The 24516-nt window shown below is 40.4% G+C and overlaps 1 protein-coding gene across 2 annotated transcripts in view; it reads left to right on the top strand.

Moving 5' to 3' along the window:
- Nucleotides 1–24151, top strand: part of LOC149309469 (contactin-associated protein-like 2) — a 1389887-nt gene extending 1365736 nt beyond the window's left edge. For both annotated transcript variants that reach the window (XM_089532517.1, XM_089532516.1), the window contains 2 exons: nucleotides 15402–15470; nucleotides 21483–24151. In XM_089532517.1, the coding sequence (XP_089388643.1) occupies nucleotides 15402–15470; nucleotides 21483–21682 (269 nt within the window). In that variant the 3' untranslated portion in view covers nucleotides 21683–24151. The remainder of the gene's footprint in view (nucleotides 1–15401; nucleotides 15471–21482) is intronic.
- Nucleotides 24152–24516: the final 365 nt, after the last annotated feature.

The raw sequence follows: 24516 nt of genomic DNA, 5'->3' as shown, positions 1-24516 counted from the left end.
TGGGTTAGGCCCATTTACAAGGACTATGCCCATTTTCACAATCAGGGGCCCAAAGGCAGTTGCATAGACACCCATAACTCTTGCCTTCCTTATCTCTGTAACAGTGCAAGACCTGCCCACTGGTCTTGAGGCTTTGGCCCATAAATTTCAGAGTGTGGGCTACTGCTGGCTTGGTGATCAAAATTCACATATACCTCTTTGGCAGCATATTTAAGTGGAACTGAGCATTCAGTGGGTTAGAACATATATGAGTTTTCTTTTTATGTTGTGCACTTCACATGCTAAAACATTGTAAACCCTTTTGGGAATAACAACTGAAAAAGCACTGCAGTAGAATGTAGATTAGTTTTGAATGAGGAGAGGAGTGTTGCTGTATGCTGCAATATAATGCTTGAATAATTTGCATCCTTGTTCTTTAATCCATTGGAAAAGAGGATTGTAACTGGGAATATACTCCCTAGCATCTCAACAAATAATATTAAAATTTGGATGTATATACTCTGCCTTTGTTGTTTATGTAAACTGATGGATATCAAACAACATGACAGTGCCTCGTTGCTGCTCAATTACGTGCTGTTTTAAATTAAAATTAGTTCTTTGTTCTGCTGAGAAATATTTGACAAACTTTTATTCTTTCTCTCTTTTGACCTTATCGCACACACATTCTGGGGACCGAAGGAGGACGCTCATGTGCACACGCGTGCTGCAGAAAATGGAGTTTATCGCACACGAATACGTCCTCCAAGAGGCCCTGTTCCATCCCCTGGCGCGCACCCATTCACGTCCAGTCCTGACGGGTGTGATTTTTGCCTGACGGACCTTCCGTCACACCCGTCAGGACTGGACGCGAACGGGTGCCTGCCAGGGGACGGAACAGGGCCTCTTGCAGGACGTATTCGTGTGCGATAAACTCTGTTTTCTGCAGCACACGCGCGCACACGAGCATCCTCCTTCGGTCCCCAGAACGTTTAAAATTGTGTGTGCGATAAGCTCCTTTCTCTCTCTCATGATTTGCCTCCTTTAATTGGTTTTCAATTCCTCCTCCACCTCTAACTTCCTTAAACTAGGATTAATATTACAGAGAAGGATTCCTGATTTGATTTGTTTTCCTCCTCCATTCATTCTCATTTTTGTTTATTTTTGAGATTTGTATAAATCTTATTTCAAGCTTAGATTTACTGATTTTCTTCTCTCAACTCTCCTTTGTGTGTGAGTGTGCGAGAGAGAGAGTAAGCATGCATCCATGTGCATGTATCAAGGATATGCAGTTCCAAGGGAAAGAAAATGTAACTTGTACAGGTCCAGCAGTAGGAAAAATGTATTGGCAACTCAGAGACTTTCTGCAAAGCACTCATAGAATCAGAGAACTGTAGAGTTGGAAGAGACCACAAGGGCCATCCAGTCCAACCCCCTGCCATGCAGGAAATCTCAATCAAAGCATCCCTGACAGATGGCCATCCAGCCTCTGCTTAAAGACCTCCAAAGGAGACTCCACCATACTCCAAGGGAGTGTGTTTCACTTTTGAAGAGCCCTTACTATCAGGAAGTTCCTCCTAATGTTGAGGTGGAATCTCTTTTCCTGTAGCTTGCATCCATTGTTCCGGGGCCTGTTCTCTGGATCAACAGAAAACAATCTTGCTCCCTCCTCAATATTACATCCTTTCAAATATTTAAACAGGGCTATCATATCACCTCTTAACCTTCTTTTCTCCAGGCTAAACATCCCCAGTTCTCTAAATCCTTCCTCATAGAACATGGTTTCCAGACCCTTCGCCATTTTAGTCGCCCTCTTTTGGACACGCTCCAGTTTCTCAATGTCCTTTTTGAATTGTGGTGCCCAGAACTGGACACAATATTCCAGGTGGGGCCTGACCAAAGCAGAATATAGTGGCACTATTACTTCTCTTGATCTAGACACTATACTTTTATTGATGCAACCTAAAATTGCATTGGCCTTTTTAGCTGCCAAATCGCTCTGTTGACTCATGTTCAACCTGTAGTCTACTTCTGCCTTTTGTCTGTACCCTATTAGCATTTTGCCATCTTCTCCCCGTAAGGCCCTACCATTTTCTACTTCTTCTTCCTTTTGTTGCGGACATATCCAAAAAAGCCCTTTTTATTATTTTTAACCTCTCTAGCTAGCCTGAGTTCATTCTGCGCTTTAGCTTTTCTGAATTTACCTCTACACATGCTTGCTATTTCTTTGAGTTCCTTTTTCGTGATTTCCCCCTTTTTCCAGTTCTTATACATGTTCTGTTTAAAACTTAGTTCAGTTGAAAGTTCTTTAGTCATCCATCCTGGATTCTTGAGACATCTCCCATTTTTTTTTCTCACTGGAACTGTTTGAAATTGTGCCTTCAGTATTTCCCTTTTGAGAAACTCCCATCCGTCCTGAACTCCCTTCCCTTTTAGTATTTCTGACCACGGGATCACCCTCAATACTTCTTTAAGTTTACTGAAATCTGCTCTCCTAAAGTCTAGAATGCGTGTCTGACTATGCCTGGCTTATCCTTTCCACTGTATAACAAACTCCAGGAGAACATTATCACTTCCACCTAATGATCCCACCACTTGCACCCCATTAACCAAGTCATCTTTGTTGGTTAGGATCAGATCTAAAATAGCTGGCCCCCTTGTTGCCTCTTCCACCTTTTGGACAATGAAATTGTCTTCCAGGCAAGTGAGGAATTTGCTAGACCTTGAGGATTTTTCTGAGTTTGACTTCCAGCAAATATCAGGATATTTGAAGTCACCCATCACTACTACATCTCTCCTTTCTGAGTGTATAGTCATCTGTTCTAGAAAGGCATCATCCAATTCCTCCATCTGACTGGGGGTCTGTAGTAGACTCCCACCATAACATCCTTGTTGTTTCCCTCCCCTTTAATTTTTATCCTGATGCTCTCCACCTGGCTGGCAGTATTAATGCCCTGGATCTCTTCACTGGTGTAAATATCTCTGACATATAGTGCGATTCCTCCTCCTTTCCTGTTTGGCCTATTTCTCTTAAAAAGGTTATACCCATCTATTTCTACATTCCACTTATGAGACTCACCCCACCAGGTTTCAGTGATGCCTATTATATTTGCTTTGTTGTAGTAGGAGTTCAAGTTCATCTTGCTTATTTCGCATGCTCTGTGCATTAGTGTAGAGACACCTTAGACCATGGGTCCCCTTTATTTGCTGCCTGTGAAAGTTTTTTTGCAATCAAACATGCAGCAAAAAACCCCAATGAGTTATTTTTGTTTCAGAATGATCAGGTAGAGAGAACATATTGTAAAGAACAAAGATAACTTTCTGGTGTTGCATTACACATTTATTGCAAATATTAAGACATAGATAATGTCTTTAGCCTGAGGCTGCGGACAGCAGAAATAATCCAGTTCAATATCACTTTAACAGCTATGGTTCAATGCTGTGGAATTCTAGGCATTGTAGTTTTATGAGATATTTTGCTTTCTCTGTCAGAGAACTCTGGTGCTACAAAAAACTACAATTCCCAGAATCCCATAGCATGGAGCCATGGTAGTTAAAATGGTGTCAAATTGGATTATTTCTGCAGTGTGGATGCAGCCTAAGTGAGATATTCTAAAATTCCATTGGAATGCATGGGTTTCTTTATGACAATCATGCCTTTTCCAACTATATCTTTCTCATGCACACACACACAAATTCACCCACATGTACTACATACTTAAGACAAGAGGCCACAGTTATAACAGAACACAGAGAAACAGAATGGTACTCAGTTGCAAAGGGGTCAGGCAAGGCTGCATTTTATCACCCTGCTTGTTCAACTTGAATTCAGAAAACATCATACAAATAGCAGGTTTAGTCTTAGGAGGAGTGAAGATGGGAGGAAGAAACCTCAATAATGTAAGATATGTGGATGACACCATACTACTATCGGAAATCATAGACTTGGAACAGTTACTAAAGAAGGTCAAAAAAGAAAGTACAAATTGCTTACTGCTGAACATAAAGAAGACAAAAGTAATGATCATGTAGAATCTACATTAAGTCAATCTAGACAATGAGGAAATTGAAAAAGTAAAAGATTTTCCATACCTTGGATCAAACATTGATCAGAATGGAGACTACAGCCAAGAAGTAAGAAGAAGTCTAGGAATGGAAAGGGTAGCTGTGAAGAACTAGACAAGATCCTAAATAGTATTCAACTGAACACTGAAGTCAGAATTACCCAATCCATTGCATTCCCCAGCACATGTACAGATGTGAGCACTGGACAGTAAAGAAGATAGGAAAAAAATCCATTTGAGATCTGATGCTGGGGAAGAGTGGTAAAGATACCGTGGACAGGCAAAAAGGCAAATGAATAGGTTTTCGAAGAGATCAAACCGGAACTCCCCCTGGAAGCCAAGATGTCAGGAATCACATTTGTGTGATGCTGTCTGCCAGAAATTTGATTTGCGTTAGAATTGGAATTGGAGTTTGAGTTGGGATTTATAGTTTATATTTAGATAGACCTGTATAAACCTTGAGTTGTTTCTTTAAGAGTTAATGCATTTCTAATTGTGCTGAAAAGGCTGTGAAATATAACCTTTGTTTGTTTGTTTGTTTGTTTGTTTGTTTGTTTGTTTGTTTAAAAAACCTTACCAGCTAGGCCTCATCACACTCTAATTTTCCTTATCCCAATTGTCATCTGTGAAATGCTGGAGGGTATGACATTATTGTGGGAGATTAATTTCCTCACCTCATTTATCAAATTTTTTGATGACTTTCTGTGTGGCAATTTACAGAGCTTGGAATATCACTGTATATACACTTATGTAAAAGTCTAGGGAGGGAAAACAGAGTCACATTACCCACTGGTCAATGTAAGTACTGTACTTTACTTCTTATTTTAAAAAAGGAACCATCCCTTGGTGAGAGGCAATAGTATAATCCAGGGGTAGGCAACTTTTTTGACCCGGGGGCTGTGTTGCTGTCCCTCAGACAACTAGGGGGGCGAAGCCAAAAAAATAAATAATTAAATAATTTTAAAAAAATTATACAAATAAATAAATAAACCGGGACAAATGTAGGACAAAATTTTCAAATGGAGGGCACTTTTAAAAAAATGGAGGACATGCTGAAAAATTTGGTGATTTTTAAAAAAATGTTAATATAAATGCATGTTTCTGAGGCTTCTATAGGCAATTGCCCCCCTTGCCCGCCTCCTCCTAATAGGCCAAAGCCCCCGGTGGCAATCGGTGGCAGGACCGGGCTGGGGCCAGTCCCAAGGCCTCGATGGGCCAGAGGTTGCCTACCCCTGGTATAATCTGTCCTGGAAACATTGATCCCCCTCTGCTCTCTCATCCACCCAGCCTTTAGCGTGAGCACAAACAGTTAAGCCTACTGCAATTTTGTAACTTGCTCAGCATTGTTTTCCTTTGCTTTCTCCTTTAGATCAGTAGTTCTCAAAGTGAGCTGTATGACCCCCCCATGTCTTTTTACCTAACCTGTTTCCCAAGGTAGCTTTGAGAATGTATTTTTATATATCTTAGCTTTCTCCCAATATGGGACCCAAGGCAGCTCACAATATGGGGAAACAAAATACAGCTAAAATAATGGTTAATACAGAAGTTAAAACAATTAAACAATCATATAAAAACACAAATATAAAATAATTTCAAATAGCAGTAAAACATAATAATATAGTCCGCCCTCTGTATCCACAGATTCTTAACCACTGATTCAGAAATCCATGCCCTGAAAATATTCAAAAAATATATAAATTCCAAAAAGTAAACCTTGATTTTGCCATTTTATATGAGGGTCATCATTTTACTAGCCATTGTATCCATTGTATTTAATGGGACTTGAACATCCATGGATTTTAGGATCCATATCCAGTCATGGAACCAAACCCCAGTGGATACCAAAGGCCCCCTATAACAAGAAAAATGTAGTGCACCCAAATTAAAAGATCTTCTGCAATGGACAGTGAACAGCTTGGGTAAATGATATTTGCCTGCCAACACAAAGAGAGTGGGAGGAAGCAAATGTGGATAAAATATGATTACCTTCCCCATGGGAAATATGAATTATGTTAATTGCTGCAAAAATGGGTAATATTTTATCCCAAAAAAGGGAGGACAGAAAATAAGAATGCAATTATACATGCTAATTTTTGTTTCACATTGCAGTCCTAAAGTGAGTCCCACTGAGGCCAGTATGGGTTACTCCTTGCTAACTGATTATAGAATAGCAGCCATAGATAATTAAATTAGAAATCCAACACATTTTATCATAGTGTGATAGGCTGTGACTAAATGACCCATGGGGCTGTGTGGGCTGCTTTCCAGGTACTTATTGTTGATGGACAACTTCAAAGCCACTCCTTACATTTGTTTAGCTTTCACTGGGAACCCTTCAAATAGAAAACTGTTTTGTGTCAGATAGGTCAGCTTGCCACAATGCCACCCCAAGCTCCTTGGAAGAAAAGCAAAAGAAGAAAAGAATATAAATGTATTAATAAAAAAAGGCAAAACTTAATTTTAAAAATAAATAAAAATAATAAATATTTAATAAATATTTAATAAAATATTAATTATTAAAAGATGGTTAATGAAAAGAGGGTTTTTTAACGATTCAAGTAAAACAGTTACAAATTTTAGAAGAAGAGAGTTAGTTGTAAAGGAAAGGAAGAGGATACGGTCTAGATTAGAAACTGCACTCATTAGATTTCCCATGTCAGTGCCTACCTCAGGGTTTAGCAAAGTGTGGCCCACAGGACTGGAAGAGACCACAAGGGCCATCCAGCCCAACCCCCTGCCATGCAGGAAATCTCAAGCATCCCCGACAGATGGCCATCTAGCCTCTGTTTAAAGACCTCTAAGGAAGGAGACTCCACTACACTCCAAGGGAGTTTGTTCCACTGTCGAACAGCCCTTACTGTCAGGAATTTCCTCCTAATGTTGAGGTGGACTCTGTATTCTTGTAACTTACATCCATTGCTTTGAGTCTTAGTCTCTGCAGCAGCAGAAAACAATCTTGCTCCCTCCTCAATATGACATCCCTTCAAATATTTAAACAGGGCTATCTTATCACCTCTCAACCTTTTCTCCAGGCTAAACATTCCCAGCTCCCTAAGTCGTTCCTCATAGGACATGGTTTCCAGACCCTTCACCGTTTTAGTCGCCTTCCTTTGGACACGCTCCAGTTTCTCAATGTCCTTTTTGAATTGTGGCGCCCAGAACTGGACACAATATTCCAGGTGGAGCCTGACCAAAGCAGAATATAGTGGCACTATTACTTCTTTTGATCTAGACACTATACTTTTATTGATGCAGCCTAAAATCGCATTGGCCTTTTTAGCTGCTGCATCACACTGTTGACTCATGTTCAACTTGTGGTGTACTTGGACTCCTAGATTCCTTTCACATGTAGTTTCATTCAGCCAGGTGTCCCCCATCCTATATCTGTACATTTCATTTTTCTGCCCTAACATTTCTCCGTGTTGAATTTCATTTTGTTAGCCTAGCTTTCTTGTCTATTCAGGTCGTTTTGAATTTTGATCCTGTCCTCTGGAGTATTAGTTATTCCTCCTAATTTGGTGTTACAAGTGACTCTCAGTAATAAATTCTTGGTACAGGTTACCATCCTGACTAGCAGCTAGTTCTGCCAGTGGACCACTTTGAATAAAGGGAGCAATGTCAAGGTCCGCTTCAAAATGGATCGTTGGCAATTCAGGAACTGCCAATCTCCAGTACTTCAGGGACCATTAGCTATTCCTCCTAATTTGGTGTCATCTGCAAATTTGATGAGTATGCTCCCAATTCTGTCATCCAAGTCATTGATAAAGATGTTGAATAACACTGGCCCCAGGACAGAGCCCTGTGGGACCCCACTAGTCACTTCTCTCCAGGATGAAAAAGAGCCATTGTTGTGCACCCTTTGGCTTCGGCTGGTCAACCAATTACAAATCCATGTAACAGTTACTTTGTCTAGTCCACTTTTTACAAGCTTGTTTGCAAGAATGTCATGGGAAACTTTGTCAAAGGCCTTACTGAAATCAAGATATACTATATCCACAGCATTCCCTTCATCTACCAAGTTGGTAATTTTATGAAAGAAAGAAATGTTAACATTAGGGGTTAACATTTGTTTACAACTCCCTCCCCAAAAGACATTTTATTCTCTCAAATCCCCCCAAAGGTCTTCCCGAGGGCATGTGGGGTATTGTTACCATGTTCTTGCCCCTTCCAGTTAATTAAGGCCCCAGGAGAGACCTTTTTTTAAAAACAGGAAGTAAAGCACAATTCTGCTCTTCCTGTGGTTAAAAAAGGCCTCTCCTGGGCCTAAAATACATAGTTTTAACATGTTCACCATTAACAGATGGCTGAAATGCTCTCCAGAGGTGGTTTGGTGGGAAGGGTCCGGTGTACTACAGGACTGCTGCCTTGTGGCTTTTTCTTGTCTGATTGTTAAACTTTCCCAATTCTGTTTCCACCTTCTTCACCCTAATAGTTGAAGTCACAGTATAGTTTCCTTTTTTGATTTGAGGTGCATGTGGGCTGCACTGTTCTGAGCAAAAACCTCTGGCATGGATGTCTTTCTTCTTCAGCTGATTCCCTTCTCTGTTAATTCTTAATCCATGTTTCCCTCTTTTTCATCCTCTTTCTCCTCCTCCTGTGGAACTTCAGGTGTAATATTTTCCTTCCTTCCTTCCTTTCCTTCCTTCCTTCCTTCCTTCCCGCTCTCATCCACTTTCTTCTATCTCTCCCCCCAACTATTCCTCTTTGCACTCATAATCTCTCTCATTCCTCCTTGTCTCCTGTCTTCATCTCTGTTGTCTCTTTAAACAAAAATTCCCATGTGTTAAAATGTGTACTTGCAGAAGAGTTAAACTGACAGTTGAGATTCCGCCCCCGCCCCCCTCCCCCCAAAGTATTGTTTGGAAGACTTTCTTTGCTTGGATTATTACTCTTTATGCTGTTAAAAGCAGTGCTTGCAAACTTGTTAGAAACAGATTTAAGAAGAGCTGGGGTAGTTTATTTGTTCAGTGCAAAATTTAGAAAACTTAATTTTCAATAAGAGAAATGTTTAATCTTTTGGATTAATCTGTTGGACCTTTGTCCAAAACACAATGCAGAAATAATCCACTTTGAGACAGCCTTAACTGTCCCAGCTCAATGCTAGGGAATTCTGGTAACTATTGTTTTGAGACATTTAACCACCTCTGTCAGAAAGCTCTGGTACCACAACAAACTACAATTCCCAGGATCCCCTAGCACTGAGCCACAGCAGTTAAAGTGGTTTCAAGATGGATGATTTCTGCATTGTGTTTTGGACCATTGATGCTATGCCCAAGTTTATAAGGGCAACCTGTTTAAGCTGAGAACGTGTAGTGGAAATGCCCCCTTGAGTAGACTCCCACAGCATAGTGAGACACCAAATTTGGTTTTAAACACTATGCATGTAACATTTATTAAATCATAAAAGTAATACAAACATTGAGTATCAAGAGCTCTTTCATTCACTCACACATTCATACAATACTCACACACACACTGTGATCAGTTGCCCTCGAAGGTAGGAGATGACATCGGTGCTGCGGTTGATGCCAATGAATTGGAGATGAAAGCCAAGGGTCTTTATACTTTTCTTCTCTCTGGCTTTTGGTTGCTGAAGTCTTGCAATATTACAGCTGATTACTCAATTTCCCCTTTTGGGAGGAGACAAGCTGTTCTAATCAGTCCATGTTCAAAGCAGCTCATTCTGTTCAAAGCAATCCATTGTCCTGCCACTTCCTCTTCATTGCGACTCAGGAGAACTCACCCTCCCGGCTGTCGTCCATCACACCTGAATAGCATCCAGCTTCAGCTTCCACATTCCTCAGCCTTTCCTCATCTCGGCTGCCAACTCCCTCCCTCTGCGCAGAGCCATCTTGTTTGGTTCTTCAGCTCTGGGTTTAAGTCATAACTCACTCATTTCTCTTACATGTTACCTTAACTCCACTGTTGCAACAGCTCCACTGCCTGCCTGTCTGTTTCTGGGCACAATTCAAAATGCTGGTTATGACTTTTAAAGCCCCACATGGCTCAGATCCAGGTTATTTGAATGTCTGAAGAAGCACTCGCTCTGAGATCTCCTGGAAGGGCCTTATGAAGCAGCACTTGCTCTGAGATCTCCTGGAGGGGCCTTTCTCTCTGTCCCTCTTCCCTTTACAGATATATCTGGTGGGAACATAGGAGAGGGCCTTCACATGGGCTGCTCCAAGCTCTGGTACTCTCTTCTCAAAAACATTAGACTGACACCCTCTCTACTTCTTTCTGCAAACAAGCAAAGACATTTCTATTCCAACAGACATTTGATGAGTGATTATTTAAGGTCCATCTTGCTAATTGTTGTGCTGGTGTGTGTTAATTATACATTTTAACTTTTACAGTTGTTTAATTGTATATTACTTTTGTATGTGGATATTTAACAATTTTTAAGATGTTTGTAACCTACTTTAAGTCACCATCTGGGAAAAAGGTGGGATAGAAGTAGTAGTAGTAGTGATGGTGGTGGTGGTGGTGGTGATGATAAAATAGTAATAATAGTTTTTATTTGAATGACATGCTTTCAGCAACTGTGGCTGATATTTGATGTGTGATGCTTAATGTCATCACCAGAGGTCATTCCTAGGTTTCAAGTTGTTCTCCTCTCAGGGCCTGGGATGTGCCAGATCTGGCAACCCTAGGAACTTTTTCACACGGGGAAAATTGGAAGATTAAAGTGGGACCAATGCAGGGTCATCCAGGGCATTAGGGACAAGTTTGCAGCTGCTTTCCACATGACGCAACATGCAATCAGGACAGAATCCAGGGAGAATGTGAATCAAGAATCAAGAAATAAGCAAATTCGCAAAACTACCTTATTTGCATGTCCATTTTGTTTGCGAATTCACTCCCTTCACATAATGGCAGCTGTCTGAAAACCAAGCCTCCAGATGCCTTCTGTTCCCAGATTTCCCAGGGTGCCTAATAATAATAATAATAATAATAATAATAATAATAATAAGTTTTATTTATAGACCACTATTCCGCGATCATAGCGGTGTACAGTAAAAATTGTAATACAATACAAAATACAGTTCAAGGAGGGAGAATTCTCATCCTTCAGGCAGTCCCTGATGTTGCTGGGTCTGCCTGATCGCTCCCTCTGAGGCCAACGTGAGGAGAATTTTTTCTTCTTAAAGGTATACACAAACCCACTTCTCTCTTTCTCCCCGCATTCTCCTCCTCTTGGCAGCCTCTAATTAAGGGCACAGCTGGTGAGAGAAGGCAGAGGGAGAGGACATTTGTCATTCCTCCCGGACAGTAGGGCAAAATGGAGGACATGTCCTGGAAAAGGAGGGCATCTGGGAGTATCAGCCCTCTGTGGAATCAGGCAGGCTAATGGATCCAGTCCCCTCCTCTTTTTCTGGTGTGTGTGTGTGTGTGTGTGTGTGTGTTTGTGTGTGGTTTTACAAAGTTTGCAAAGGGAAGCCTCATTCTGCCTTCCTCTGACACGGCTTCTGGGGCAAAGAGGATCCCCCCAGTTTCCCCTCCCTCTCTGGAACATAGGGGTGTGTGTGTGTGTGTGTGTGTGTGTGTGTGTGTGTGTGTAAGTTTGGATCATGCACAGAAAATGTATTTCTATGCTAGTGTTAGAGTATATTGATTTATATTAACATTTGGAGTGTGTGTGCAATTCACTTTGACCCTAAGCTAGGGTTGCCATAATTGTCCACTTTTACCAGGGACAAAATGTGGAACAAATTCAAGACCAAACTGTAGGACAACTGCAGGACAAAACTCAGCCCAAAATGTAGGACATTGAAGAAAAATGGTGGACCTTAAATGTCCTACATTTTGAGCTGAGTTTTGTCCTGCAGTTGCCCTACAGTTTGGTCTTGAATTTGTCCTACATTTTGTCCCTGGTAAAAGTGGACAATTATGGCAGCCCTACCCTAAGCTGACTTCCTTGGCGCACCACCATTTCTCCAAAGCAGAGATGTCATTTAGGCAGCTTGCAAAAAAGGAAGGGGGTGGGAGGCCTAGAGATAAGACTGGAAATTCCCTACAGGAAGTTTGGGAGTTGCTAGACAGGAAAAATCATCTCCTCCAAAAGCCAGTACAATACAGGCTGTTTGTTTTCAGCCTCACACCTGATGGCCCAGTGATTAAGTCAGTGGCCATCTATTCATCTGTTTGCCTTCCTTGATTGTGTTTAGATCCAAGTGCATTGGCTCAGTCTATTCTTCACCTTGGTTTAACAAAAGCCCAGGGCTTCATACCGTTTGTCTTGGCTGCAGTTAGGCCATCAGGTTCATAGCCAAGGGCTACAAATTGTCTATATCAGCCTCAGTCTAAACACACACCAGTGTTTTACATTCAGAGTACAGCCTGGCTTCATGTCAGACCAAACTCTAATTTTAGTTCCCTTTGCCATTTCCCCCCACATTTCGGCGCCATGTCATCTCACCATCTACATCCACATCTAGTTCCCAGAGAAGCCTTCGGAAGTAAGTATCTCCCGTAGATTTGCCTCTCTCAACTCTCTCCTGATTTCCCTCCTTCACTTTCATTGAGAATTGTGTGTGTGTGTGTGAATGCGTGTGCTGTGTCTTTGTTTTTCCCTTTTTAATAAATATTTGAACTTAATTGGAGCAGTCTGTCTCAGCGTCATCTCTCAAAGGATTCTTTTGAACCTCTTGTAGACACCACAGGACCCTGTCTTACAAGGGTGTTCTTAGGACCCTCCATCTCAGCAATTTGAACTAAATTCAGAAATTCCCCTAATTAGATTCTTCCTAACACTAGCAATGGGGATTTGTTTGTCTCCTTTTGATACCCAAATTCGCATTAGACCCTAAGTAATGTGCCTTTCACTCCTAGTTGTGTTCTTGTGTATGATAACCATTAGCAAATGGGCTTACCTTTCTGGGATGTCACCACTTTAACCATTTTCAGGATGGAAGCACATAGTCCCCGTTTGAAAAAGTCCTAGGTGTCATGCACTTGATTAGGCTGTTACTGAGTTCACATACAGAGCAACAAAGGATCATTTTCTCCCTTTTTCCCCTCTTCTTTTCTCCTCTTCTCTTTATTTCAAGACTTGTCCTCTTTTGCAATTATGACATCTGGTCACCCTGACCACACTATATTGTTAAAGCATAATTATTCCACTTTAACTGCTATAGCTGCCTCCTGTGGAATCCTGGGATTTGCAATTTAGGGGGGCATTTAGAATGTTTTCCCAGACTACTCTTGGGCATCACTAAGCTACAAATCCCAGAATTCCACAGGAGGCAGCCATAGCCTCCTGTAGTCCAACTGTTTTCCTATAGATGGATGCACAGCACTGAAGAATTACAGGCTCATTCACACTACGAAATAATCTGGTGTTGAATTTCCAGTGTGGAAATTACCCGGTTATTTCTGGGTCGTTCATATTCGCACCCAGTGCACTCGGTACAGTTTTCAGGAAGGGGGGCTGGCATAAAAGCCACTTACCCAGTACTTTTGAATCCAGGGCTTTTACCATGTCTTTTAAAAAGAACTGGATTTTTTTTTAAAGAGCCGCAAATGAGAACACGCTGTTGATTCCATTCAAAGCACTCAGGAAGGGAGGTGCTATGTGCAGAGGGGCAGAACTTGCACATCCCACTGGTCTTGCCCTGCCAGCAAAACACCATTGTTTTTCCCTCTCAGCACTCGGTTACAAGGGTGAAGAAACCAGCTCCATAAATGCGGTGGATTCAACTTCCCACGCTTTGGAAAGTGGTCCCTTTAAAGCACTGCCCAGCATTTGAATTTGTTCCCTTATCTGCACCAATGGCAGATTCCCATAGCTCACAAAAGCTGAGGGGGGGTGTCTTGGGAACATTTTTTAAAATAAAATTTGATAGCTTATGCGCAGCTTTGCTTTTGCGTGGCTTCTGTTCTCTAGCTATATGAAAGTACCTTTAAATACTTGTGTAAGTGGTATGACGATGATGCACATCATTTGACTGACTCTTTAAAAAAAAAAAAAAGAAAATGATCAAATGTGTTCAAAATGGAGGCTCCATTTTAAATCAACACTACGGTAAGATGAACATCCATAGGATTAAAATGCCACAGAGAGATTCAGTTGTGGTAAATGTAGTAGAAACTTTGATTCGGTATCGCATCATCAAAACTCCCAGATCTCCTCAGTACAAAAATGTGAGTGTGAATGACCCCTATGTCTTCCTGCTTCAAAATCTGTTAAGCATGAAACATGCATGAGCCTTGTCCTTTATTCGGTTTAGCAATCCTATACCTCATTAAACAGGAATGTTAATTTTCATGTGTTGTCACCATGTTATTGTTAACTAACATATTTCTCAGCTGTTCACATTATCCACTTTTAGATGGAAGGTTGGGATTGAATTGGATGCAAAGTAGCTATACTTAAAGTCGACAGACTTAAACTGTCTTGATTTAATGGGTTCTGTTCAAAACCAGACTCCATCCCATAAACATGTGCCTCACTTCTTGATATTCATTTCTGAAGTTCTTTCCTCCCTCTACATACTTTTCAATACTTCCAAAACTCAAGGAGATTTAAAAAAAAATATGTGCAGTGTTATTGATGTGTCACTGGGTGTAGTTCATACAGTGAGAAAGAGAATATATATGGTAAGCAGATCTTCTCAAAAATACTTGCCTTTGTGGCATGGTATATTTTCTGTTACACCAACTACTTCAAATATCTGCATACTTTTTTGGAGTTAAAAACTTGTGGCAGTGTAAGAAACCGAGCCCCTTTGCTGTCACAAGCAGGATATTGCTACAAGTAATCAGTGTATTTCTTGTGCATATATCAGGGGTTCCAATCTTTTTGACTCATGGAGCCCATTTTAAAATGAGTTTCTATGGCAGAGCTCCTAAGAGGCCTACCCTATGTCTTACAGACTTTTTTCTTTTTGTTTCTTATTCTTCAATTTCATTCAATTTTTATTTCTTTCATTTTCGTGGAGCAGCCACAGAGCACCTGGGAAGTGCACGTGGAGCCCTAAGGGCTCCACGTAGCACAGGTTGGGAACCACTGGGATAGGTGAAGTTGGGACCTCTGTGATATCTTGCTAAAGAGATATAGGTAACTTAACAAGATTGTGAGGAGGACTTACTGCCTAACTCCTTTAAAGACATATATATGTGAGCATGTATCCTACCAAATTATGGCTCCAAATTTCCAGTAACTGCTATTTAATTGTGCCTCTGGACTGTCTGTTTACTTTAGTCTTGATGCATGATGCTAAGTAAGAAGATATCTGTACTTACAATGAATATAAAATGAATTAAAAATAAAAGTGTTGATATTTTTAAGGATGCCAAATAAGGGACTAAATATTGAGAAGTTTATGTTATAACTAGAGTCCTATGCCTTTCTTTGTACAACAGGTGCCGATATCCCTTATAATGGGCAAGTGATAGGAGGTGGCGTTAACAGGAATTCAGCAATTATTGGAGGTAAGGAAGTTGCATGCACCTTTATAGGTTTGGTATAGATTTGCGTACTGAGAAATTACAATATATTCCTTTACCTTTGTTTAATATAAATCTTTTGTCTTCTTTTCTGATTTTTAATGTTATTTATTTAACAAGTATAATCATCATATATACAATATTTTGTTCTTCTTATACAGATTTTTTTAATCTCCTTCTATTCCTCCCTTCTTTACGCCCTTTCTCAGATCATAGAGTCATAAGCCTTATCCTTGCCAATCACCTAAATATAGATTGTCTTCCAAATAATTGCATGTTGCTTACATATTAATCATAACCTTTGAAAATCATTTTTTCCAAAGTCTCTCTTGAGCCAAAAGAAGTTTGTCAGTGGCATTCCTCCACTGGATGTCACCTTGCGAGGGCTGGAGCCAGAGGAGACACCCCTTCCCTCCCTTCCACACACCATTTTACTCATGAATAAATTGGCACATGGCAGGGAGGGTGCTTGGTTTACTCTGGAGTAAAATGGCATGTGAGAAGGAGGAAAGGTACCCTCCCTCCCTGCTGTATGCCAGTTTACTAGAGTAAAATGGCACATAGGAGGGAGGGAAAGTGTAAAGAGCACCCTCCCTCCCTGCCATGTGCCAGTTTACTCCAGTGTAAACCGGCATGGGGCAGGGAGGGGGTGCGCTCAGCTGAGTGTCACCCCTCTTCTGGGGTGTCACCCAGTGCGGTCCGCACACACACACACACACACCCAGTGATGCCACTAAGTGCAGTATTGCTTTGATTAATATAAACAATAAATGGCTTCCAAATAATTTTAAATGAATCTTCTTTTATGTCCCCTCTTGCTATTCTTATTTAGTTTTTTAATTTTTTTGAAAAAGTTAAAGACCATATCCTATTTAACCATGCTTGTATGGTGAGATTTTCTAATGTTTCTCATGCTTTATTTCTAGTCTTGCAGTGCTTAATGTAGTGCTAAAAATTCAGTCCAGAAGGACCCTCGGTTGGTGACATGTTCAGATGTGAAAGGAAAATCCAAAGCTGTACAATACATATAATAGAAACATGGAATGGGAGATGCATGAATCAGAGAAAATTAAGCATTGTAAAATAACAAATTTGGAACATATAAACATGGCAATACTTAGTGTAAGTGGGCTGAAGACAGGAATAGAATGTTTTCAGTCAAAGAACAGACTTCATGCATGAATCCAGGAAAGTTTTATTGAAAATTATGTTCAGCACAGCAACAAGTTCCTTGCCAGATCTGAGGCTTAATTTTAAGAATTCTCCACATCTCTCTCACTCACTCCTAGAGGCCTGCACACTTTCCCACACATCCCCAAGCAACTGAGTGAATTTGAAGTCATGCAGCTGGAGTAAAAGGAGTAGCCAGAGGCCTCTCCTGCCCTGATCATTGGTGGCCAGATGCCGTGGTCCCAAGGCCAGTTGCTACCATGGTCCTGAACACACTGCCAGCAAATAGCTGCTTTTTGTCACTTCTTTTGTGGGAGGTTTGGGCCGCCTTAGGCGGCCTTGGTGTACAGTTTAGGAGCATGCATCATTTGCATGCCACACACCCCAAAATGCCTGGATGACACTTTATTTTGTACATCTGTTTCAGGCCTCTCATAGACTCATAGAATCAAGTCACACCAAACATCCTCAGACCCACTCCAACATGGCTCCAAAGTGGCTGTGCAGTCTTGAAGATCAGAGAGGCCTGAGTATGTGTCCTCTCTGACATTTGCCCCCCACAGCTAAATATCCCCTCCTAATGCAAAGCAGAGACATCAGCATTATGAAGAAGATAATATCATACAAAAAAGGTTTAAAAAAATAGAGAATCATTGTTTATTAACAGAATCACATTAGCCAGGACCCAGCTCAGGATACGTCTTATGAAAGTCTTCAACCAACTTAGGAGCACATTACATGTATGACAACCACTCAAAATGTCCCACAGGAAAATGTTTCCACTGCACAGAGTATTTGAGACAGACCTTGTACTGCCTGGAATTTGAAATTTGCTTGACCTTGCAATGCTGCTCTTGATCATCTAACATCATAGGAACAGGAATCAGAGAAACAAGAGGAACTTGATGCCACACATTTGACATGCTTGCACACTTCAATAGGCTAGAATGAAACACAGGATGCTTATGACAAGTTTTGGGCAAGTCTAACTCAAACGGCTACAACATTGATAATCCTTTTTATGGGGAAAGGTCCCATGTATTTTGGTCATGATTTCTTGGAAGATTGCAGACATTTTAACATTTTACCTGACAAGGAAACCAAGTCATTCACTTTGAATTTCCATTCAGGTGCCCCTTTTATGATCCACATAATTTTTGTACGTTTCTTTAGTGAAGTCTAAGGTGGATATAATCTTAGGCCAAGAATCAATAATGTGAGTCTCCTTCATGAGATAAACTCATATGTGAAAAAAGAGCAATGAACAGAGAGAAAGTATTCCCATTTTTAAAAGCCCATATTACAAATTCAGGACTTTAATTGCTCTTTCTATTTCTTAAGTGACATGTTAGCAACATAATTAGAATTAAGAACATCATAAGACAGTTTCATTGTCCAAAAGGTGGAAGAGGCAACAAGGGGGCCAGCTATTTTGGATCTGATCCTAACCAACAGGGATGACCTAGTTAATGGAGTGGAAGTGGTGGGATCCTTAGGTGGAAATGACCATGTTCTCCTGGAGTTTGTTATACAATGGAAAGGAGAAGCCAGGCATAGTCAGACACACCTTCTAGATTTTAGGAGAGTGGATTTTGGTAAACTTAGAGAAATACTCTAAGGCGTGATCCCACGGTCAGGAATACTAAAAGATAAGGGAGTTCAAGACGGATGGGACTTTCTCAAAAGGGAGATACTGAAGGCACAATTTCAAACAGTTCCAATGAGGAAGACAAACGAGAGGTGTCTCAAGAAACCAGGATGGACGACTAAGGAACTTTCAACTGAGCTAAGTTTTAAATGGGACATGTATAAGAATGGAAATCACCAGAGGAATGCAAACAAATAGCAAGCACATGTAGGGGTAAAGTCAGAAAAGCTAAAGCGCAGAATGAACTCAGGCTTGCTAGAGAGGTTAAAAACAATAAAAAGGGCTTTTTGGATATGTCTGCAGCAAAAGGAAGAAGAAGGTGTTAGAAAAATTTGTTTGGGTGATGTCTCTTGCCCCGTGGTTCCAAAACTGGTACCAACTGGATGCAGATGCAGCCTCTTCTGGAACTCAGGATCAAGCCAAACTCCAACGCAGACTTCAGCTTGCTGGAACAATGCCTAGTGAAACAGCTGCTTCTTAAAGAAACAAACACTATAGCAGGCTTCACTCAATGAGGACTTTTATTGTATTAGTTGCTCTATAAACGAGCTAATAAGCTAATAACTGTACAACACATCTTTCTCTTTCAGAGTCCATACTCACAGAAAAAACTAGAACATAACATCAGTTTTTGTTCTCTCATAAGAATAAACATTCCCACGAAGTAATCACATAAGTCCAGCCTCTTCTCACAAGTTGCCATGCAACATAGGAACCAATCACAGTACAAACAAAAACATGTCTTGCTTACATTTTGTCTCGTCCACTGTCCTTGAACACTTTGTCTGGGGCCTAATCTTTTGGCCTTCAGTCTGTAACCAATTTTTACTTTAGCAAACTATTGTCACATCTGAACATTGTAAATACAAATACACAATAACAGAAGGAAACGGTAGGGCCGCTCCGTAGAGAAGATGGCAAAATGCTAACAGAAGACAGAGAAAAGGCAGAATTACTCAACACTTTCTTTGCTTCAGTGTTCTCAGAAAAGGAAAAGAGTGATCAACCTGAGGATAATGGAGCAGAAGACAGAATAGGGGAATTTCAGCACAGAATAAGTAAAGAGATAGTAGAGGAATACCTTGTTAATCTAAATAAATTTAAGTCTCCAGGACCAGATGAACTACATTCAAGGGTATTAAAAGAGCTGGCAAATATAATATCAGAGCCATTGACAATAATCTTTGAGAACTCCTGGAGAACAGGAGAAATCCCAGCAGACTGGAGGAGGGCAAACGTTGTCCCCATCTTCAAAAAGGAGAAAAAAGGGGATCCCAACAATTATAATCCAGTTAGTCTGACATCAATACCAGGAAAGATTCTAGAGTAGATCATTAAACAGAGAGTCTGTGAACATCTAGAAAGCAGTGCCATAATCACAAAGAGTCAACATAGGTTTCAGAGAAAGACATCATGCCAGACAAACCTGATCTCTTTTTTTGATAAAATTACCAGCTTGTTAGATGAAGGGAATGCTGTGGATATAGTATATCTTGATTTCAGTAAGGCTTTTGACAAAATTTCCCATGACATTCTTGCAAACAAGCTTGTAAAATGTGGGCTAGACAAGGCAACTGTTACATGGATTTGTAATTGGTTGACTGACCGAAGCCAAAGGGTGCTCAACAATGGCTCTTTTTCATCCTGGAGAGAAGTGACCAGTGGGGTCCCACAGGGCTCTGTCCTGGGCCCAGTGCTATTAAACATCTTTATCAGTGACTTGGAGGAAAAAATTGGGAGCATACTTATCAAATTTGCAGATGACACCAAACTAGGGGGAGTAGCTAATACCCCTGAGGACAGATCAAGATTCAAGATGACCTAAATAGAGTAGAAAGCTGGGCCAAAGCTAACAAAATGAATTTCAACACGGAGAAATGTAAGGTACTGCACTTAGGGTGGAAAAATGAAATGCATAGATAGGATGGGGAACACGTGGCTGAATGAAACTACATGTGAAAGGGATTTGGGAGTCCAAGTAGACCACAAGTTGAACATGAGTTAACAGTGTGACGCAGCAGCAAAAAAGGCCAATGCAACTTTAGGCTGCATCAATAAAAGTATAGTGTCTAGATCAAGGGAAGTAATAGACCCACTATATTCTGGTCAGGCCCCACCTGGAATATTGTGTCCAGTTCTGGGCACCACATTTTAAAAAGGATGTGGAGAAATTGGAGCATGCCCAAAGGAGAGCGACTAAAATGGTGAAGGGTCTGGAAGCCATGCCCTACAAGGAATGAGTTAGGGAGCTGGGGATGTTTAGCCTGGAGAAGAGAAGGTTAAGAGGTGATATGATAGTCCTGTTTAAATATTTGAAGGGATGTCATATTGAGGAGGGAGCAAGATTGTTTTCTGCTGCTCCAGAGAACAGGACCCGGAACAATGGATGCAAGCTACAGCAAAAGAGATTCCACCTCAACATTAGGAAGAACTTCCTGACAGTAAGGGCTGTCCGACAGTGGCACACACTCCCTCGGAGTGTAGTGGAATCTCCCTCCTTGGAGGTCTTTAAACAGAAGCTGGATGGCCATCTGTCAGGGATGGTTTGATTTGGATTTACTGCATGGCAGGGGGTTGGACTGGATGGCCCTTGCGGTCTCTTCCAACTCAGTTATTCTATGATTCTATAAAGTCACTAACCTAATTAGGCTGTAGAGTAGAATAAAATCTTCTGCAGTATTATTTGCACAAATGCAATCATATGAGTTGCTAATTAGTCAAAGGCTTTCATGGCTGGCATCCATAGTTTTTTGTGGGTTTTTGGGGCTATGTGGCCATATTCTAGAAGAGTTTCATCCTGATGTTTTGCCAGCATCTGTGGCTGGCATCTTCAGAGAAAATTCTCTGAAGATGCCAGCCACAGATGCTGGCGAAACGTCAGGAAGGAACTTTTCTAGAACATGGCTACATAGCCCAAAAAAACCACAAAAAACTATAGTTGCTAGTTACCTTATATATGTAAAAACAGAACAGTAGCCATAGGGTTTTCCCATTACAATAAAAATGATTAGAGAGAAAGCCTGGTGAACATTTAAGTGAACATTTTAGCTACTTAAATTCTGGCAGTAATATTTTAAAAAGAACTCTTCGTCCTTGGTTAATTTCAAGATCAATACAAGAAAGATTTCTCTCTCTGATCAATGTGCTAAAACCTCTCTTTCTCTTTCAATGTCTCCCAGGTGTGATTGCTGTTGTGATCTTCACCATTCTCTGTACTTTGGTTTTTCTAATTCGCTACATGTTCCGCCACAAGGGGACCTACCACACCAATGAAGCCAAAGGAGCTGAATCTGCTGAAAGTGCTGATGCCGCCATCATGAATAATGACCCTAATTTTACAGAAACCATTGATGAAAGCAAAAAAGAGTGGCTTATCTAAAATGGGGTGGGAGAAGCTGGTTTGGAAGTAGGGATGGGGTGGGACTGGGAAGACTTTTTCAGCAAGAAAAAGAGAGCTCTCTTATGGACTCTTGAGCACATCTACTTTTAAAACAAGGTGATCAGCACAACTGGAGGAGCAAATGACAGACACTGAGACTGGAAACACAACAGCATTTCAAAAAAATACTTTTTAATATTGATTTACGGTGAATTGCCCTTTCTTGTATCCATCTTAACCAAGAGCTTAATTTAAGAGGTTCAAAATTGGTTCATGCCTGTCAATAACCACTTGTCTTCTTTGTCTGTGGCTAGAGATGTTCAAAGCTACCTGTTATAACAGGACCCACTTTTCTATATATTTTTAGAAGCCTCTTAAGATGTAAATATTTCTCTCCCAAGAACAGCAAATCAATCTCTGAAGCCTGGAACCATTCTTCTCTAACATTCTTACATAGATCATTTCATAGAGAGGAAACAGTAACAGCTAGGTTGTGCTCACTTAATGTTTCAGTGCTACTCATCTTAATGCATGATTTAAAAGGGTCAAACTTAGGCTTATCTGACTGCACAACAGACTTAAAATGGCATAACAGTCATTCAGTCATCCCAGCAAATTGTGCCAACGTTTGTTCTATGACAGAGAACCTCTGATGTCACCTTTTAGTGGTGTGAGAATAGCTGCATCATGACCTGATCACCTCTGATCTTGGAGGCAACATGGGAAGAAAACACACCTGTTTATCTCCCTGAATCTGGCATTTTAAGGTGTGTGCTCCTCCCATGTGATTGGGATTTTCCAACTTTATTAAATTATGAAGGTGGAAAAAACCAAGATGGCTAAACTGCCACACCATTAAAAGTAATATTGGGAAAGCCCTAACAAAGAATTCTCATCAAAGTATAATTTCCAGGATTCTTTGGAGGAAGCCATAACTATTAACTAGCTTAAAGCTGATGTAACATAGAATTGCCCTATAGAACAAGAAAACTGGACTGTAGGAGAGAAAAAATCACATTCACCTGTTTTCAAAAAACCATCAACCTGTGCCAGCATTTTGAAATGTTTCTGATGTGGGCACATGTGTACAGTATAGTAGTTATAAATAATGTAAAAAATGTATTATCATTTCTGTCATTGTCAGAGAGAGGTATATTAAAACATAAGCCTTACTTCTTTTCTTGCTCAAATCAGAGGATTCCATTTAGTTCTTTTATAACTCTGCTGAGCACTTCATGGCACATCAGTTCTACCTGTAACATAATGGCATATGCTGTATGTATGTAGACATATAATATGGAATTAGAAACAGATTTTACAAGTCTATTTGCTTCTGTTTCTTATATATAGGCTGTTGCAGAAATATTACTACACTTTTTAGCAACCATGTTTGATCCATGAGATTTCATGTAATACATAACTATTTTGTTCTCTTTTTAATCTCTCACTGAAATCTTGTGAAGGATTATTGTGAAGCCATTTTCTTTCAAGATGAAAGGCAGAAACAAAGAAATTGGTTAGTCCTATGTGTAGAGAAAGCTGCAGAACTATACAGACCCAAAGCATGGCTGTTTTTTAATACACAGATTTGCCAATTTTTATCAAAATCTCTGTTAAAGCCAATTAGAGGGCAGATAAGGCAATAACAAATGCTTCAGGGATAAGAGTCACATTAGATTACTTTATATGTGCACATCACTAAAGTGGAGATCTGGGACCAATTGAAAGCCATGGTTGTGTGAAAGGGCTGTCTTAGAATACATACTGTGGCTTGAGCTTTCTTGTATTGTGAATGCAGTCCCAAGCAGTGGCGTTGTGCTTAACAAATTATGACAGAGCCATTGCTCTGCACTGCAAAATCTGAAATGGTTTTAAACTGGTTGAACCACCAAAATTTTCCCAAAGAATCCTGCAAAATTGTAGCTCTATGAATGTGAATTCTTAGTTGTCCATTTCTGGGCCTTTCACTCAATTGAAACTTTTTGTGTTACTTGATTGAGATCTGTGGCAGTTAAACATGTATGAATCCTGTTGAATCTGGTTTAAATGTTAATTGTGTAGAAGATTCATATCCCTTCATAACAACCACTTTCACTTGATCTTGGAAAAAAGGCCCTCCCTTACAGTAAATACAAGATCACACAGTGATGTTCTTTGATGGTCAGGGTTTTTTTTTCTTTTCAAGAATTTCAACTGCTGATTAAGAATATCCTCCACTAACAAAGCCTTATGGAAAGTTGTATAGTGCAACTTACTGATGATATATCAATTTTATGGTCTCTTGCTTATCATGTGTTTTACAAATTGAATTATTTCTTGTGAAATGGTTTTATGCCTATGATGGCTGTGGATCCATGTAACCCATCTGCTCACAATTTTGGTATGCACAGCTTTGAAACATTTCTATTATCAATTCTCAGAAAGGTTGACTGGAAATCCAAAATAACTGTAGTTCAGTGTACTAAAGACTACTATTCTCTTTTAGTCGAGTCCTCACTTTTTTGGGCTGTGTTTTTTTGTGTTGGTTTAGATATTGCAAAATCCTTGTAAACTGGAGAAAGAGAAGGAACTCTGGACATTTATAGGTGGCTTTTAAACCACAATTTCACCAGCAAAGAAGTGACTTTAACTATACTCATTGCATTGACAGGATCCTGACTTGTCCCTTTTCACTGACGGGGGAAATCCATGAATGTCCAGCAATCACACAAATTCCCAGGTGTGAAATGTCACTCCTGGGGCAGTTATGCAGTCACCAGACACATTGTGTCACTATCCCCTCCTTCCCATTCCCCTTCCCCATGCTATTCCAAGGAGGGATAGATAGAGTTTTC

Source organism: Sceloporus occidentalis, unplaced genomic scaffold, assembly GCF_023333645.1.
Source record: "Sceloporus occidentalis isolate IW3139 unplaced genomic scaffold, rSceOcc1.0.p SCAF_7, whole genome shotgun sequence".
NCBI classification, from domain to species: domain Eukaryota; kingdom Metazoa; phylum Chordata; class Lepidosauria; order Squamata; family Phrynosomatidae; genus Sceloporus; species Sceloporus occidentalis.
Note: the sequence above shows the minus strand (reverse complement) of the source record. Positions and strands in the feature narration are given on the sequence as shown.